Consider the following 19,439-nt stretch of genomic DNA (forward strand, 5'->3'; position numbering starts at 1 on the left):
CCAGACGTTTGAGATGGGCAGGGCGTGTAGCACGTATGGGCGAATCCAGAAATGCATATAGAGTTAGTTGGGAGGCCGGAGGGAAAAAGACCTTTAGGGAGGCCGAGACGTAGGTGGGAAGATAATACAAAAATGGATTTGAGGGAGGTGGGATATGATGATAGGGAATGGATTAATTTTGCTCAGGATAGGGACAAATGGCGGGCTTATGTGAGGGCGGCAATGAATCTCCGGGTTCCTTAAAAGCCAGTAAGTAAGTACATAGATAAATATTTTTATTAAATGTGAATCTAATTTGTATGAGTTTCGAAACGGTGCAGTAGATAAATGAAACTCTGTAATTTTTATTTTGTTTATAACGAAAATGAGAGAGACGATTTATTTTACTTTTATTTTTACCCCCTTTCCAACCGTAAATGAATTGTAGAAAACTTTCAGTTTATGACTTTATTTTAACAATGTGTTTTAAAAAATAATAATTTGTTATAATTTAGATGTTACAATGTCATTGTTTTGGGTTGATGCAAAAGTTCATAGCTTTTTTCGCTGTGACAAAAGTTTTTGAGATGAATAAAGGACAGAAATTAATTAGCAATCTATTCTTCTACATCATCTCTGACTCTGCCAACCTGCGATTCCGCGTCTGAAGAAATCTGCTGGTTTGAAATTAAAGAAGTCGTCAAGCCAAGTTTGTAAAGCATCTTCGTTATCAAAGGAGTTCCCTTGAAGATTGTTGGATAGAGAACGGAAAAGGTGGAAATCTGAGGGCGCAAGATCGGGAGAATATGGAGAATGTGGAATCATCTCCCCACCAAGCTACTGGATAGCTGATTTCGTCATGATAGCGGAGTGCGAGCGTGCATTATCGTATTGCAGCAGCACTTGATGCAGTCTTCCCGGTCGTTTTTCTTCAGTTGCGGCCGTAAACAAAATAAATAAATAAAAATATATAAATAAACCTCGGTAAATAAATATATTAATATCGGTAAATATGATATAATATATTTGGTCACAGCACTTCTTTACATGTAATGGTGTACCTCACATTTCTGTATCCGGTGCCACCATTAACATATTATTACAATAACACATTATTTGCAGTACACGTCTACACAAATACTCACAATTACACTATGTACCTTTTTTGTTACTTGGTCAATCTCCCTTCAGTATTTCTCCTACATTTCATTTGCTATTCTCTATTTGTTCCTTAATCCTAATATATCTAATATTATATACTACTTTCACACTCCCTTTTTCCTCTAACTACTATTCACTAAAATCTCAATTTCAATTTTTCTCTATAAATTATCATATTGAATTATTTATCCTATTTGTTCTTTGACCTTTTCTCCTATCTTTCTCTTATATTCATTTACTGTTCCAACGTTCAAATGTTAGTACTAATTTTATGCTGTCACTTGTTCACGTCTCTTAACCCTTTCTCACTATTTTCTCTCATTCCTATTTGCGCTCCCTTCCACTTTCTCACTATTCCACTTACACCTAATCCATTGTCACTATTCTCACTTCCTATAAATACTTATATTTTATTCTACACATCTGCTTATACACTTTCTCTCTCCCCTATACTTCTCGATCTTTTCCAGTTTCACTTTACTTGCACCATTTGATCACATCCCCACATTTTTTTAAACCTATCAAATATCTCTGCTAAATCCTCAACTGTCGCAAATTCTGACCTTTCTTTACTGTTCGTCTCTGCCTTATTTCTGTCTTTGTCTGTCGGTGAATAAATAAATAAATAATTTTATTTGCAAATATCTTCAGTTTTCTTCCTCACGAGTAGCAATGTTACTTACAGGCTCTCCTTTATGTCCCTCAGGTCCGGTAGGCCCCTTCATGCCGCGCTCGCCTTTTTCGCCCATTTCCCCTTTATGACCCGCTATCCCCATGTCACCGCGGTGCCCTTTGGGCCCTCTTCGACCCCGATCTCCTTTGGGACCTTTCGGACCAGCATCTCCTGCCTTCCCAGGAAGACCTTCACCTCCGGCTTTACCGGGCGGCCCCACATCTCCCTGCAGAAGAAGCAGATCATTTTATTTCTAGTGCAAAACAAAGAATAGAAGCTAAACGACATCTGAGGCTCAAGTACTTTAAAAGGGGACTATATAAAGGGTTCAGAACCATAGTGGGCCAAGCGCCATTTACTAAAACCGTAGAAAACAAGGGCTAAAATGAAGTTATTACCACATTTCAATGGAAACATGTGAGGCTGTCAAGTGAAAAACTCGCCTTACCCAAAATAAAAAAAAATGAGTTACTTATGAGATGTTGTACTTCTTGCAGCTCTCTATCTACTGATATAGTCGGTTTGTGCAAAACTTCTCTAATTCCTCTTCCATAGAGCTCAGAAAACTTCTATCAAATGCAAAACTGTCCATATCCATAACGGTTTTTCCTGTTTTCTGACAAATCACTTTACCTGGATAAGGCGAGTTTTGCATTTGATAGCCTCAATACCAAGTAATATAAAGTATACACATTAAAACTAAATGATATGTCAGTCTTCATTAAACTATGGTATTCACTTAACTTTAACCCTTGCTTTCTCCTTTTCAATAAATGGCGCTTGGCCCACTATGGCTCTGAACCCTTCATATAGTACCATACAATGGAGTCTGTATAATTATAGACATTTCAGAAAAGAACAGGAAATAAAAATAAGTCCGGCCTCAATTGAGTCACTTAGATGATGGCCTCTCATGAAAGGGGCCGCAGTTCGATCCTTCTGGAATATTCCGTGAGATATTTGATGAACTAAAGGCTCATTCACAATGAAAATTAAACATAACCGTAACATAAACACAGAAGTTTGCGCCCAGGCTACCAAATGAGATCATTCACAATGATTCACATAAGCATTGACATAAACATTACCGTAAGACGTTAACATGAAAGTTTGCAAACTACAAACTTTCATGCTTATGCTTACGTGATTTGCAAACAGAACACAATCGTGGAGCGCTGAAGTATATGACAAAATATGAGGAAATGGCGTCGTTGTTATGTTTCCATGGTTACCAAGTATGTTTGCTGTTATGTTTATGTTCCCATCGTGAATGATGGTATGACTTCTTGATTTTACTGTAACGTTTATATTCTTAAGTTAACGCTTACGTTATGGTTAATTTTCATTGTGAATGAGCCTTAAGAGAGACTTAACATCATCACATGGTCACTCGCTACACAACGTACCGCTGGGCCAGGCGAGCCCCTGAGTCCAGGCGTCCCCTGCGGTCCAGGAACTCCTTGAGGACCTAACGGACCTTGCAGTCCTGGAGGCCCTGGTGGTCCTTTGTCTCCCTTCTCTCCAGGTGTGCCAGTGCTACCCTGTTGTCCTGCAGGACCCTCAGGACCCTGAAATATAAAATTGTAATTTATATAATATGAAACTCTTAAGGGACTTCAAATACTGTAATAATAGTAGTGAGCTGTTCGATGTGATGCAAGTAAGGATTAAGCGCATTACCGGCGGAAAAAATTAGAAACGTCAATTTTCATCTTCTGTAAAATATAAAATTAGAAATATTTCTCCATTGATCTAATCCTTCCAGCCGTGAATCTAACAGAAATGAGTACCAGGGCCATTTTCTTGGGGGCAAAGGCGGCGGGCACATAGAACTAACATCCCTAGTGCCATTAATGCCGATTGTCCGTAATGGTGGGAGCCTTAACCCCTCGCCATCTTCTGGGCCGATTTGGTCTGTCATGGGGTTGACTTTACTCTATATTTTAAATACTAAAGAAAAACATTAAAGTTATATATGTCAAACAATACATCTTACTTTTATGTTTTAACAAAAAAATAGTCATTTCAAAATACGAAACGCTTTTGAAGATAACTCAACTTATAGGATGAATTAGAGATCCTGGCCAATATTTCAGAACCACCTTAAAATCAACCAATCACAGTTGTGTTTCTTGATAAGACCTTATCTGATAAGACATCTCGTACAATACTGGACATGTAATCGCGGCAAATTCAAACAAAATTTAACTTCGAAAATTGTGTTTTCAATTTAATGTAACTTAAAGTAATAAACAAATGTCTGTAAAAACCTTTCGTGTTTTATTCTGTTAATGTAATATTTCAGCTTATCTTACTTTTGAGGTTAAGTATTGTTGTTTAGTATTTCCTCTCTGAGTAATTGGCAATAGTATCTAGTATTCCGGGATAGATAGCATTTGTTTTTGAACTTCATTACAAGGAAAATAATGTTTTAGTGATGTGTTTTATAATTATTATCATTTACGTAAGTAATTCGGTTTTACAAGTTATTTAATTTTATTCGTTGAATAGTCTTATTAAATTGCAGTCGTGGTTTCATCTCATAAGTATAATTTCACGAGCCCTAAAATGAAACAACACTCGTGCAATTACTACAGATAATAACTTTTTTGTGTCTCCTGAAAAATGGACATGTGGTGTTTCTGCCATTCACGATTCATTTGTCTTCGAGGATTACAATTTCATTCCAAAATAATTCTATCGTTATCAGGAAGAGTTTAGTAAAAGAGATTGTTTTGTAGATACGTGTTAAGATTATTAAACCAGCATTAGTCAGACACAAATAGAGGGACTTGTTGGTTAGTATTAGTAATTACAGTAAAATGCATCATCTGAAGACAAGGGGCACATCAATTCATTCACTCAATCAAACGTTCACTCGAACATCTACTCATTTATAAACTCAATGGAACATTCACTCATTCATTCACTCAATCAAACATTCAATCATTTATTCACTCAATCAAACATTCAATCATTAATTACTCAAACATTAAACCATTCATTCACTCAATCAAACATTCAATCATTCATCACTCAAACATTCAACCTTTCATTAACTCAAACATTCAATCATTCATCACTCTAACATTCAATCATTCATCACTCAAACATTCAACCATTCATTCACTCAATCAAACATTCAATCATTTATCACTCAAACATTCAATCATTCATCACTCAAACATTCAACCATTCATTCGCTCAATCAAACATTCAATCATTCATCACTCAAACATTTAACCATTCATTCACTCAATCAAATATTCAATCATTCATCACTCAAACATTCAACCATTCATTCACTCAATCAAACATTCAATCATTCATCACTCAAACATTCAATCATTCATCACTCAAACATTCAACCATTCATTCGCTCAATCAAACATTCAATCATTCATCACTCAAACATTCAACCATTCATTCACTCAATCAAATATTCAATCATTCATCACTCAAACATTCAACCATTCATTCACTCAATCAAACATTCAATCATTCATCACTCAAACATTCAACCATTCATTCACTCAATCAAACATTTAATCATTCATCACTCAAACATTCAATTATCATCACTCAAACATTCAACCATTCATTCGCTCAATCAAACATTGAATCATTCATCACTCAAACATTCAATCATTCATCACTCTAACATTCAACCATTCATCACTCAAACATTCAATCATTCATCATTCAAACATTCAATCATTCATCACTCAAACATTCAACCATTCATTCACTCAATCAAACATTCAATCATTCATCACTCAAACATTCAATCATTCACTCAATCAAACATTCAATCATTCATCACTCAAACATTCAACCATTCATTCACTCAATCAAACATTCAATCATTCATCACTCAAACATTCAACCATTCATTCACTCAATCAAACATTGAATCATTCATCACTCAAACATTCAATCATTCATCACTCAAACATTCAACCATTCATTCACTCAATCAAACATTCAAGCATTTATCACTCAAACATTCAATCATTCATCATTCAAACATTCAATCATTCATCACTCAAACATTCAACCATTCATTCACTCAATGAAATCCGCTGAGTTTGTAGCCAGAAATGCCACAGAATGCCTGAATATCGAAATATCTAGCGCTGGCTGCAGACATTGAATCTGTTCCCTTACAGGGTCTCGTTGTAATCGATAAGGGAAGCGGTTTTACTGACTGTTCGTGGTTATGGAAATGCCGCGGAAGCGTCTCAGATAAGTAAGCCACAAAGCAGAATAACATGTCACAGCTCTGATAACTGACCACTTTGCCTGGCGGTCCGACGGGCCCCATCTTGCCCGCGGGCCCGGCTTCACCCGGGGGCCCTGCGTCTCCTGGGCGGCCGTCCGCCCCATCTTTTCCTCGTTCTCCTTTGGGTCCGACCAAGCCAGGCTCTCCTGCCGTCCCTGGGAATCCAGGAGGTCCGGGACTACCCTTTGGTCCTTCGGGGCCCACGGATCCTCTCGGACCTGGAGGTCCTTGGATACCGGCTTTACCTTCTTCTCCTTTCGGGCCCGGAGGACCTCGTTCACCCTGCAGGACACAAATTTAAATAACTTATAATAATAATAATAATAATAATAATACCAATAATAACGATGGTAATACAGTGAAACCTCTCCTTACGGACACCCCTAAGATACGGACACTCCTCATATACGGACAGATTTTTATGTCCCAACTGAAATAATATAGAAATAATGATAATTTTAACTCTCGTTTACGGACACTCTCAGACACGGACATGGACAGCTGTTTCACAGTCCTAAAGCTTCTTTACCTCCTGACTGCGGACAGAACTTGGATTTCAAGACCTAATGTGTTACAAAAATGGAAAATTTAGTTTTGAGAACTGTACAGAAATTCCTTAACATGAAAGAAGACAATAAATAAGGGTCTCGTAGGCTACCAATCCTTGTCATCTGGAAGCGGGTGGATAAAGAAAGTCATAAAATTTAACCTGTATGATGGGTCCAGGTTTCCGCGATCGTGAAATTGTATTCGATACATGATAGGGTTAGTAGGATTATTCTCTTCACTTCAATCAGTTTTTCTGTTTCGAGAGACATGGCACCTGGACGTAAAGGTTAAGTTGAAAAGTATAAATTACAGTACTGCATAACTGTAGACCTAGAATAAAATTGCATGGCACAGTACTGTATTTTCCTTTTTCGGTCTTATCTACTGTAGTTCAAGGTTGCAAAGAATTTACTGTAGTATACTGTATTTAGAATTAAACTACAGTAATACATTTCACTTAAAGCGTGAAGGGATACATAATGCATATTATAAATTTACTGTTAGATTGGGGAGCCTCCCTCCCAATAAAGGACACCTCCCAGAAGCGGACAGATTGTTACGTCCCTTCGATGTCCGTAAACGAGAGGTTTCACTGTAATAATAATCTGGGACCACAAGAGGAATGAAGACGTCCTCAATGAACTCCAGCTCAAACCAATATTAGAATATACAGGGACACAGAGAGGGAAATAAATGAACCTTGTCAACAGGATGAATAACAGCAGAGTCCCAAAAATGATCCTCCGTTACAGATTACCAGGGAAAATATCAATAGGACGTCCTGCGAAAAAATGGATGGAGTCCGTAACAGGCCACATGGCTTAAGGGGTTAGGTACAGCTTACAGCAGTAAAATTTTGGAAATATTCAACATTTTTTCCTCCATTACTGTATCTTGTACAGTAATGGAAATTAGTATGTGTAAAACACTGTCCTTCTGCTATATGAAAAAAATATTTTTACGGTTTAAAAAATAAATTGTTTACATTTTTTTTTCAAAGTTCAGTTCACTGTGCAGTGATGAAGCGTTTCCCACATAACTCAAAAACTATCCAACATTCTGTGATGAAATTTTTTGTGTGTATTTATGCATGTCATATGTACAATATGATGCAAGATCACTTCTCCACTTTTCATAGATTTCCTGATGAAAAATAAATTCATTTTAAAAATGGTCAAATATCAGTATTTTCTTTTAACACAAAATAAAATAAAAATATTATTTATTAAGGAAAGTAGTTGAGAGAGCATGATATTGTAAACATGAGTTTCAGCAATAGCTAAAATAAACGAGAGAGAACATGAAAAAGTTAACAAGTTTATGAGTTACGAGGGAAACGCTTCATCACTGCACAGTAAACTGCCACCATTTTGAAAATATAAAATTTTTTTTTAAGTCGTAAAAATATTTTTTTTTTCATATAGCAGAAGAATAGTGTTTTATACATACTAATTTTCATTATTGTACAAGTTGCAGTAATGGAGAAAAAAAAGTTGAATATTTCCAAAAATTTTACTGCTGTAAGCTGTACCTAACCCCTTATAAATGTTTGGAAAATGATGATGATGATGATGATGATGATGATGATGATGATGATGATGATGATGATGATAACACTCTTAATAGTTCATTTATTGACATTTTGATTCGATAAGTTACAAGTAATCAGAAATTTATCCATGAATTTTGAGTCTGTAACTTATCTTACATAAAACTCGACTATAAATTTATCAATTACCAATTTAACAATTATGTTATGCACATTATTACGCATAGTAAAACTTTATAACCTGTCATGCCAAATTACCCAACTAAAATATAATATTATGAGAATGTAAACGTATGTGTTAAAGTATCTACCAATTGGTTTCAAATATATGTCATGTAATTGGATGACTTAACTGTAAACTGTCTAATTACAATTTATATAATTAATTACCGTTAATAGAATGCATCATAATAATTCCAACAAACAAACATACTGAAGTACACTGTGATCATACTTGCAATCCCTACTCATAAACCAAGCATTTCCAGACCCATGTTGATATAACCATTTTGTCTTCTATATAAATATATGAGAAATCCATGCTTGAAGTTTGACCACTTTTCTCGTTACACTCAGGTTATTTATAAATATCATCTTTGCTGTTTCTTATTCTTGATAAATATTTATTTCCCGTTTTTGTAGAATAGTTTATATTTGCTTGTTGCACGCATGAACCATATATTTATCACTCATCTCCTCTTGATATTATTCTTTCTTCACAGCCAGAAAGCAAATTCGGGATGGCTACTATTTCAAACTTATAAATTTAGTTAGCGTCTCTTTTTCGCGCTTCATTTATAAATGCGCCTTTTAACATACCAGACATGTGACTAAATATATTTATTGTAGCGGAAAATTCTTAACAGTTCTCAGATTTTAAATGATTAAAACAATTATTTATTTGTTATGTTTTATATTACTTTTACTTCTGTGAATTCATTTGCGACAGGAAAAGTAAAGTCTCTCATAGTTATTTATTAAAAAGTTGGCCCTCAATAACATCATGCATTGTTTACCACCTTAAATATTAACATTAAAAAGTACTGGAGATAGAAGCAGTTTTATTTTACACTTTTAGTATCAAAGGGACGTTGGATTTAGCATTTTTACTCTTAAGGTCTCAAACAATGAACATACCAAATTTATGCGAAAGGCAAACAGCCCACAGAGCTGAAAGGCATATGCATCACATATGAAGAGCGAAACGAACTTGCAGCTCGTAATGGAAAATTACGGACATTTAATCGATGGAAATTGAGGTCATTGATTGATTTGACTTAATGAAAGAACTTATCCTGAACACTGGCTCGCGGATTCAGTTTGGAGCAGATTATGAATGCTAGTGCCATCTCGTATCGGCAGACAGAAGCTCTTCGAACTGGTGTTTATGTAGACGGCTGCAATGTGTCGTCAATGTTTCTGATTGTGAGTGGATAATGAGGATATTGGGGGGAAAGGAACTAGCCACCCTACCTCATTATCTTTTGGCCTAGTTGCGTCATGAGTGATGCCTTGTTGGTGTCCCTTGTGGGGTCAAGATCTGTCTTTGGACAGTTGACTAAACAACAATGTGATATTCTATACGTATTCTGGTATTCTGTGTGGCTGTGAAGATAATGTGGACAGACTGTTATGTCGTAATTTTATTGTATTTTAGTTTACTCATTTACAAAAAAGTATCTTTCCCCCTGCGTGTGGTGTAGAAATGAATTTTTTTTACGCGTAACTTCTCAATCCTGTAAGAGATTACAGCTGTTATTATTTCTCTCTCTCTCTCTATACAGGTAAGCTGTATAGTTGTAGTTCGCATAATCTAAAGTCAAAAGCAGTGATGTCCGAGGAATCATCATCATCATCATCATCATCGTCGTCATCACTTGATCATTCTTTGTTCCGCTCTTGTGAGGTTTAAGAACCAAGTTTTACATCCAAAAGCAGTTGATCTCCGGCCATCGCTAAGACGCAGTCTTAGGGTACGTGGACGTTGGAGCAACGATAAACGATGAAAGAAACGATCTAGCGACGCTTTGGTATTATCAAAGAATCAAGTGTTCATATCGGAGCAACGAGGACGCGGGAAGCGAACATTTTGATTTATCAGTACAGGGTGCGTCAGAAAGAACGGATGGATTTCACATGGCAAGAAAATTGTAAAGATTCATCAAATCAAAAATTTATTGTTATCAACATATTCACCAATACATGCAGTTTATTTATGGAAAACAACATTATCCATATGATGTCCTTGGCTTTCAATACAGGCATCGAGGCGTTTTCTGATGTTCGCCATCACTTTCACAGTCGTAGCTGGTGCAATTGCCACGATTTCTTCGCGAATCGCTGTCTTCAGTTCGTCCAGTGTATGTGATCGATGTTTACAAACTTACGCCTTCAAATGGTCCCAAAGAAAGAAGTCGCAGGGCGCGAGATCTTACCGTAGCCTCGGACAATCTCAGTGCAATAGAATTTCGTCCAGGTGATTTCTTCTTTAATGTTGAACCTGTGATACGAAATGAAGCCACCCACCGCAAAATTGTATTCCGAGTTGGAATCCTAGCGTGACATCCGATGTCGAAATGAGTCCTGAGTGGCGATCACTTTTCAAAAATGTCTCTACGATGAAAGCACGTTGTACACCAGACCAACACCATATTCTCAACTGAAACTGCATTCTATGGCTGACCCAACAGTCGTGGTCCCCCTCACTATATCCCTCTCCTCGTTGCGTATCGATAGTTTGAAATCCATCCGTTCTTTCTGACGCACCCTTTAGAAAATATTCTGTGCATCCACTTAATGAAAGAAGATATATAGGAAATATCAGCTGCTATATTCAAGGTTAATATAACTTAAATACGTACAAAATTAAACCCGTTTCTCATCCCAAAGATAGTATAAATTCGTTGTGTTGTGATTGGTTCTTGTGATCACATAACATATGACGAATAAATACACAACTGATCAATTTGCCAATATCTACAATAATTAATTTAATATGCCAAAATAATAATAAATCTATTAATATTCGGATATATTGATAACCACCGGTCATTATACAGATTAATATTATCTTAATCAGAGATCATATGAACGACAAGAGCGAAGAAAATGGAACTTTTATTTTTCGTCGCTTTTATCGTGCATCTTCGCTTTTATCGTTACTCCAATATGCACACCTCAATAACAATGCATGCTTCAATTCTCTCTGATATAGCATCGCTGCTTCTTTTATCCTTTATCGTCGCTCCAACGTGTACGTACCCTTAGTCCCACCAGGAGTGAGATCAATGTCCACTTCCTTACCGGAAGTCGAACCTGGGTTCGTTGCATTTGTGGCTAGAAATACTACAGCTTGTCGCAGCGGAAGATGCTTTAAATATCACGCTATATTGATTTCGACGTGACCCCGCTTGACCCCATAAACAACCACTATTGGCGCGAAATTACGTTTTTCGAGTTGTGAGGGCTCTGAGACAACGTAGGAGGGGGGGAGGGTTACTCTTTCGAGACGATGATTGCAAGACGTGTACTGTATCAGACTAAAAGTCACACTATGGTAAGGTAGGTTTGAATTAAATTGAGTTACATTTCGGGAGGGAACACTGCTAGAGTCCCGCTAAAATATCTAGAGCAGAGCTGAGACAATGGGACCAGACATGACCTACTTTAATGCATGATCCAGTAAGCACTTACAACGGCTTTGCTTCTAGTAAATACAAGGTAACAGGTTTTCCTTATTCCTCAGTGATAAACTAGCTGTAATAATAATTTTTATGTTGTATCGTATATAATAGATTAGATTATAAAATAATGTATAAAATTTGTTTAATAACTGTATAGAAAATATATGCCGACGTCACAGTAACAAATATAAATGGCACTCTAGAGGAAATTAAACGCAGAATAAATATGAAAAATTCTTGCTTTTATTCGGTTGAAATCTTTTGTCATCCAGTCTGCTGTCCAAAAATCTGAAACTTAGAATTTATAAAACAGTTATATTACCGGTTGTTCTGTATGGTTGTGAAACTTGGACTCTCACTTTGAGAGAAGAACATAGGTTAAGGGTGCTTGAGAATAAGGTGCTTAGGAAAATATTTGGGGCTAAGAGGGATGAAGTTACGGGAGAATGGAGAAAGTTACACAACGCAGAACTGCACGCATTGTATTCTTCACCTGGCACAATGAGGAACATTAAATCCAGACGTTTGAGATGGGCAGGGCATGTAGCACGTATGGGCGAATCCATAAATGCATATAGAGTGTTAGTTGGGAGACCGGAGGGAAAAAGACCTTTAGGGAGGCCGAGACGTAGATGGGAGGGTAATATTAAAATGGATTTGAGGGAGTTGAGATATGATGGTAGGGAGTGGATTAATCTTGCTCAGTAGGGACCGATGGCGGGCTTATGTGAGGGCGGCAATGAACCTGCGGGTTCCTTAAAAGCCATTTGTAAGTAATATTGAAACGTCTGAGCGACTTACATTTTTTCATTGCAAGTTATACAGGGTGATTCGAAAGGAATAGTACAGATTTTAAGAAGTGGCAGTATGAATTGTTTTGAGTAATCTAAGAGTTCATATAAACATGTGTCGAATTTTCAGCTGTTCATGGTGTGATATCTAGTTGAACTAAGCCACGTCTTTAGTGTACTCACATGCTTCCCATCTATGCCAGTGGGTCCTGGCGGCCCTGGGTTTCCAGGCTCTCCTTTTGGACCCTGCAGACCCTCTGGACCAGGTGGACCGGGGATGCCTTCTCCTCCTTTACTCCCACGAGGACCCGATTCACCTGGTGAACCGGCGGGGCCTTCAGGACCTGTTTGAGAGATGGGATTATAGTGTCAGTTTTCTTTTCTTTTAACATGACGTTTAAGTGCGCACCTACTCGGGAAAGATGTCCGTAATATTCTACAAGCATCTTGTATCTTAGCAACCCACAACATATAACCACAGACTAGTATATACAGTCACGAAGCTTGAATTGTGAGGTTGCCAGGAACAATAGACTGTGCCGGAACTATTTCGCATTGTCTGTAATGAGGCGATATTAGCGATCCTAGTGGTTAGCAACTATCTGTGGATGCATATTTACTACGTATTGAGCTTCGTGACTGTATATACTATATAACTACTGAAACTAATTAATGAAAAAAATAAATGAAGTTTGAATATCATCGCATACGTGTGTATATTATAGTCGCGACGCTGTTATTCCCGGCGTGACTCCTCCTCTTTGCTTACGTCTTAGGAAGTCAAGGCTCTATAAAGTCTAGGTAGGTAGTATCGTTCGCCATTTTTGTTCTTTCGTTGCAAGGCTACCAGACGAGGGATCTATTTGCCACACCGTTACACATTATCATGTCGTAGCTCCTATGATAATAAATCAAACGCATTGTAATTCAGCAAATAATTGAGCGGCAAATAACGTCCTCGTGTGCTTTCTGCGAACGCCAACGAAAGAGCCAAAATGGCGGGCGATTATATTAAGTATTTATCGAGCCTTTGGAAATGCTTAACATCTTCATCAACGAATCACAAGAAGCACACGTTTAAATGTAGCCGACCTGCAACGTGATTGGCTGCCGGAAATTAGAGCGACGGGACTATAGCTCTGACTGAGGTTCTGTCTGTCTGATATGTACAGTACAGTGAGGGACATAATTGTTGAGCGGGCGAAAATGTTTCAAGATCTGTAGCGTGGTTCACAAGAGGCTATAATTTCAATTCCTTCTCAGCATAGATATGTAATGTTTAAAAAGAAAAGGGAAGCGAGTATCTCATCAACATATGAACCAAAACTTTCGTCTCGGAGCATGCGCAGTGTGGCATCCTTTGACTCAGAAAAAACTCCAGTAGCTCAACTATTATGTCCCTCACTGTACATCCTTTGACACGGAAAATGGTCGCTCTCCTGTAGCATGAATTTCCCTAAGTGTTGTTCAGGTTAACGCGAGATTCACACGGAGAAATTTTAAGCATCGAGGTGCGGGGATGAAATCAAGTTGTAGCAGTGACTATATGTATGTCACGAAAAGACATATTCCTTACGAACATTTATGGCTTAGCGATAGAACTTCTTTCTTTTCGTTACAAAGATCGGGCTTCGAGTCTCTCTATCTAAAACGCACGCGTGTAAATATGAAAATATTAAAAATCGTAAAAAAAATCATATGCGGCGGGAAAGTCATGAAGACATCAGGGTGTTGATAGTAGTGGTGACAGTGATGATAATGATGATTATTACGAAAGAGAGTCAGTAAGTTAGTTACAGATTCAATTTGCGACCTACATTTTTTAATGAGGCGCCTAAAACTATCACCGGTAGATGGCAGTACCTATTATTGACGTGCGTCTAAGCCAAACACTTGACAACTTGATGCACGCTTTTTCTTGGACTGGTAATTAATACTGGTGACGAACTACAGTCACTAATCGCGATTATCGACTTAATCGCGATCAGGTTTGTAGTGTGTCACCGTCCCGATCGCGATCAAGAGCTAAATCCTGTTTCCAGAACTAGATAATCGCGCTGAGGCACGGCCCAGTGGACGAAAGTAATATTTTAGTAATCTTTGGTTTCGAATCGCCTTGATTTATATTATTTAGGAAGTCGTGATAGCTTCTGCTGTGGAATTTTGTTACCCCTTCCATTGTATTATATGAAATAGAAACGAAAATGAATGGCTAGAAAATGAATTTGGCTACTATTAGACGTAGTGGAGAAATTTAATGCAGATGTGAGAAAAGTATAAAGAAATATATTAACAAATGACAGACGAATTATTCATATTTCATATACATGTTTCATTTCAATAAATAATGGATTACAAACTGGAACTGGTTTCTTTTCCAGATTTTCAATTTCAGTCTCCATTACGAAGCTATCGTTGAGGTTAGGTTTGATTTTAAAAATATGTTTTATTACAAAATAATATAAATTTCTGGCATGATGATATCAATTTTATAGGTTATAAAATCTCTTTTCAAAACAATATAAATAGTAATGATATAAATTGTATCAGTTTACATTGTAAAGCATATAACAATTTTAACAAATACATTCCCATATAAGCTGCAAGAAACAACAAAAAAAAAAAAAAAAAGGAAAGAAACAATGAACAAACATCAAAAGAAAGTATGAACTTTAGGTGTTGTCCAGGAGGGAAACAAACATATACGTATGTACATAGAGAAAATTGTTTCCTCTATGGTAATTCAGCTGTTGGCCAGACAGGACCAAGCGTGACACCACATTTTCGGTAATCACGATCGGACCTGATCGCGATAAGTGCTAATCGCGATTAGTACTATAGTCTGTCACCAGTATAATGATTCATCCAAGATTCATCACCTTCGACTGTCCTATAATACGTAGGTTTTCCAAAAAATCTTGAATTTCTCCCCATGCTTTATGCCCAGTATAGGTCTTGTATATTGACATTGATCTCGCTTTTTTCGTACTATTTTTCAGCATTGCCCATCCCGATTCCTTCACTTTATCTTCACCTTGCCCCTTTTCGCGTTTAATATACTTTGGCCTTTCCCTGTACACACACACACACACACACACACACACACACACACACACACACACACACACACACACACAGTCTTGTTTAATGTGAAGGGGTTCCAGCAGATCGCTGCCTAATCTAATATCGGACGGACCGAAGATTTGTGTAACATTTCTGTTGACGTAGTACTGACCTATAGGATTATTATTATTATTATTATTATTATTATTATTATTATTATTATTATTATTATTATTATTGAATAACTCTTCTCGGGTTCTCAGCCAGGTGAGTTGGAGATTAGCTTCCAAGCTTTCGACGGCTGGCTTTGCCATCTTCTTCAGGGTCGAAGTGATGTGGGACGAAAAAAAAATCGAAAGAGAATTGGGAGGACAAATTTAAAAGATACGCAAAACGCGTCCTTGCAAGGGGTTGGGGGCTGTACAAAACTAAGTATGTGAGCTCCAAGCCTGTTGGCCACTAGTCTCACTCCGGGTTACGCTGCTCCACTGAAGGAGCTCTAGAAAATTTTGAAGGGGAAGCCGAAATAGGACGTAACCTCTTAGGTACCACATACGCGAGGGGGACTGAGATTTGATCAAATGATCACGGAACGGGGCGAGGAGGAGATGGCTGGTGTTTGCCGTTAGGATGGCGAGACGCCGTCATCTGTTGTTCGATGACAAAGCATGTGAAGGCCGTCGGAAGAAGCGCCGTGAAATCTAAATCTGCAATTTGAGAGGTCCCTGTCCTTTCAAATTGCGACTAATTGAGTGACCTCGTACATTTAATAGACAATTTATAGGTTCTGAACCAGGGCATACGTCGTTTATAATAAAGGGGAATATATATGGGGAAGGGCATATAGGTCCGTGGCCCATTTCTTATAGGGCTCACTCCGACATCTGTCTTAAGCCTTAGGAAAACCACGGAATGCCTTAGGCAGGATGAGTTGTCTCCTATATAAGAGACTAGCCAATTTGGCTATTATGTAGGAGGTGATTGTTGTCATGAGCCTTGTTGAATCGTCTCAATTTAGAGACCAGCCATTTGGCTATATGATGGCTCAATTACGAAGAGGGGGGAGAGATGTAATTGTTAATTAATTTAGAGTAATTAGGGAGATTCATGGGGATATGAGTGCAGGTCCGTGGCCCATTTCTTTTAGGGCTCATCCCGACATTTGTCTTAGCGCCTTAGGAAAACCACTTCATCCCTGAAGAAGATGGCAGAGCCAGCCGTCAAAAGCTTGGAAGCTAAACTCCAACTCACCTGGCTGAGAACCCGAGAAGAGTTATTCTATATCAAACGCCGGGAAAGCCTCAAGTCATACATTATTATTATTATTATTATTATTATTATTACTAGTTATTATTATTATTATTATTATTATTATTATTATCCTCCTCTCACTTTGAAAGAGGAACAGAGATTAAGGGTGTTTAAGAATAAGGTTCTTAGGAAAATATTTGGGGCTAAGAGGGATGAAGTTACAGGAGAATGGAGAAAGTTACACAACGCAGAACTGCACGCATTGTATTCTTCACCTGACATAATTAGGAACATTAAATCCAGACGTTTGAGATGGGCAGGGCATGTAGCACATATGGGCGAATCCAGAAATGCATATGGAGTGTTAGTTGGTAGGCCGGAGGGAAAAAGACCTTTGGGGAGGCCGAGACGTAGATGGGAGGATAATATTAAAATGGATTGAGGGAGGTGGGATATGATGGTAGAGACTGGATTAATCTTGCTCAGGTTAGGGACCAATGGCGGGCTTATGTGAGAGCGGTAATGAATCTCCGGGTTCCTTAAAAGCCATTTGTAAGTAAGTATTATTATTATTATTATTATTATTATTATTATTATTATTATTATATTAGATGCAAATAATGGGATTCCCTAAGCATGTAATAGTTTGGCGGCTATTAAGACAACATACGGTGAAGGCACGGGAGAAGATATTCCAATCTAATTAATTAACTAATTGCATAGGGTATATGTCTTTAATTTTTTATGTGTTATTAACATTAGGTCTGCATTTATTATAAAGTCTTTGCTTTTCGTATTATTTCATACATTTTACATAATTTAAACAATATTTTGCCGTCTTCTTACAAATTATCCTTCCCTTGCCCATTAATATTAGAATACTTAAAACGTAGGTACCGGTACCTAGTTTACTAAAAATATAATTCTAAAAGATTTTAATACAAAAGAAGTGAAAATATTTGAATTCAAAATACACAAAACTGGACAGTAACTATTACATATTCTTGCTTTAACTACTTCAAGACTTGATGACGAAATTCGCTTTTTTTTAATATACTCTATTTCATAGTTTGTGCGTTCATTGTAGCTAAAGCTCTAAGAATGTATGAGAAATATACGAGTACTTTATTTGTGTTTAAATCTTTCGTTTCAGTTTTTTAGGTTAAAAGCCTTTTATATATACCAATAAGAGTAGGCCTACTTCACACTGAACATACGAAATATTTTTAGTCTTCCGTAAAAACTTAAAACAGACGCTACATAACCATAGCAGTTGATGAAGTCTCGTAAAATAACTAATTAAAAAACTTAAAACAATAAGTGTGTGTTAATTTGAAAATGCTTCCCATCTTGAAATTAAAATATCATGAAATCGGAAGAGATTTAGAGATTTTGCTTTAAAAATGCACGTTTAATTCGTTAATCACATCCCTAAAACAGTCATAGGGATAACAAATGTAAATTGCACAGAACAGAACAATGTATGAGGCGTGTGAATGTTAAGCCAGGGTTGTAGGTTGGTAGGAATGGACAAGATAAGCAGGTAAAAACATGAGTTGACTGTCAACTGTTTCATTAGTGGTGTGGAACTTCGTGGAGCAAGACATCGCGACGGTACGAGTTTTGCCTGAAGAGGGCAGTGCTATCACAAAGTAAGTAGGCACAAACGTAACTGCATGGGTTATTGATATGCTTACAAACATTCCGACTGTATTAGGAACTCTGCACCCATCAAAAATACTCAGGAGAAGCATTATTGAAATCGAAAATTGGATATGATCTTATTACATGCATAGAATTAAATCTGAATATAGTACGTACGTCGTCGTCCTCATCATCATCATCATCATCATCATCATCATCATCATCATCATCATCATCATCATCTCCGAAGTTGCGCTCGGGCACGAGTTCAATTCCCTCTTGGGCTGATTATCTGGCTGGATTTTTCCGAGGGTTTCCCCAACCGTAAGGCGAATGTCAGGTAATCTATGACGAATTTTCGGCCTCATCTCGCCAAATACCATCTTGGTATCACCAATCCCATCGACGCTAAATAACCTAACAGTTGTTGCAGCATCGTTAAATAACCAACTAAAAATCATCATCGTCATCATCATCGCCATTGTCATTATCGTCGTCATTATCATCGTCATTGTCATCATGTCATTATTGCCATCGTCATTATTATCGTCATTATCATCGTTGTAATCATCACTATCGTCATTGTCGTCATCGTCATTATTATCATCGTCATTGCCATCATCTTCGTCATTATCATCGTCATCATTGTCAATCAACATCGTTATCATCGTCATCATCATAGTCATCATTGTCAGTCAACATCGTTATCGTCATCGTCATTATCGCCAATCAACATCGTTATCATCATTGTCATCGTCATCATTGTCAATCAACATCGTTATCATCATCGTCATTATCATCGTCATCATTGTCA

The 19,439-nt window shown here is 37.3% G+C and overlaps 1 protein-coding gene across 2 annotated transcripts in view; it reads right to left on the bottom strand.

The window, feature by feature from the left end:
• The window catches only part of LOC138702111 (collagen alpha-1(XI) chain-like), a 210,498-nt gene that overhangs the window by 18,243 nt on the left and 172,816 nt on the right, over positions 1–19,439 (bottom strand). For both annotated transcript variants that reach the window (XM_069829693.1, XM_069829692.1), the window contains exons 21-24: positions 12,851–13,011; positions 6,108–6,377; positions 3,220–3,381; positions 1,824–2,039 (exon numbers count right to left, since the gene is read on the bottom strand). In XM_069829693.1, coding sequence (XP_069685794.1) covers positions 1,824–2,039; positions 3,220–3,381; positions 6,108–6,377; positions 12,851–13,011 — 809 coding nt within the window. The remainder of the gene's footprint in view (positions 1–1,823; positions 2,040–3,219; positions 3,382–6,107; positions 6,378–12,850; positions 13,012–19,439) is intronic.

Source organism: Periplaneta americana, chromosome 6 (assembly GCF_040183065.1).
Source record: "Periplaneta americana isolate PAMFEO1 chromosome 6, P.americana_PAMFEO1_priV1, whole genome shotgun sequence".
Taxonomy (NCBI): domain Eukaryota; kingdom Metazoa; phylum Arthropoda; class Insecta; order Blattodea; family Blattidae; genus Periplaneta; species Periplaneta americana.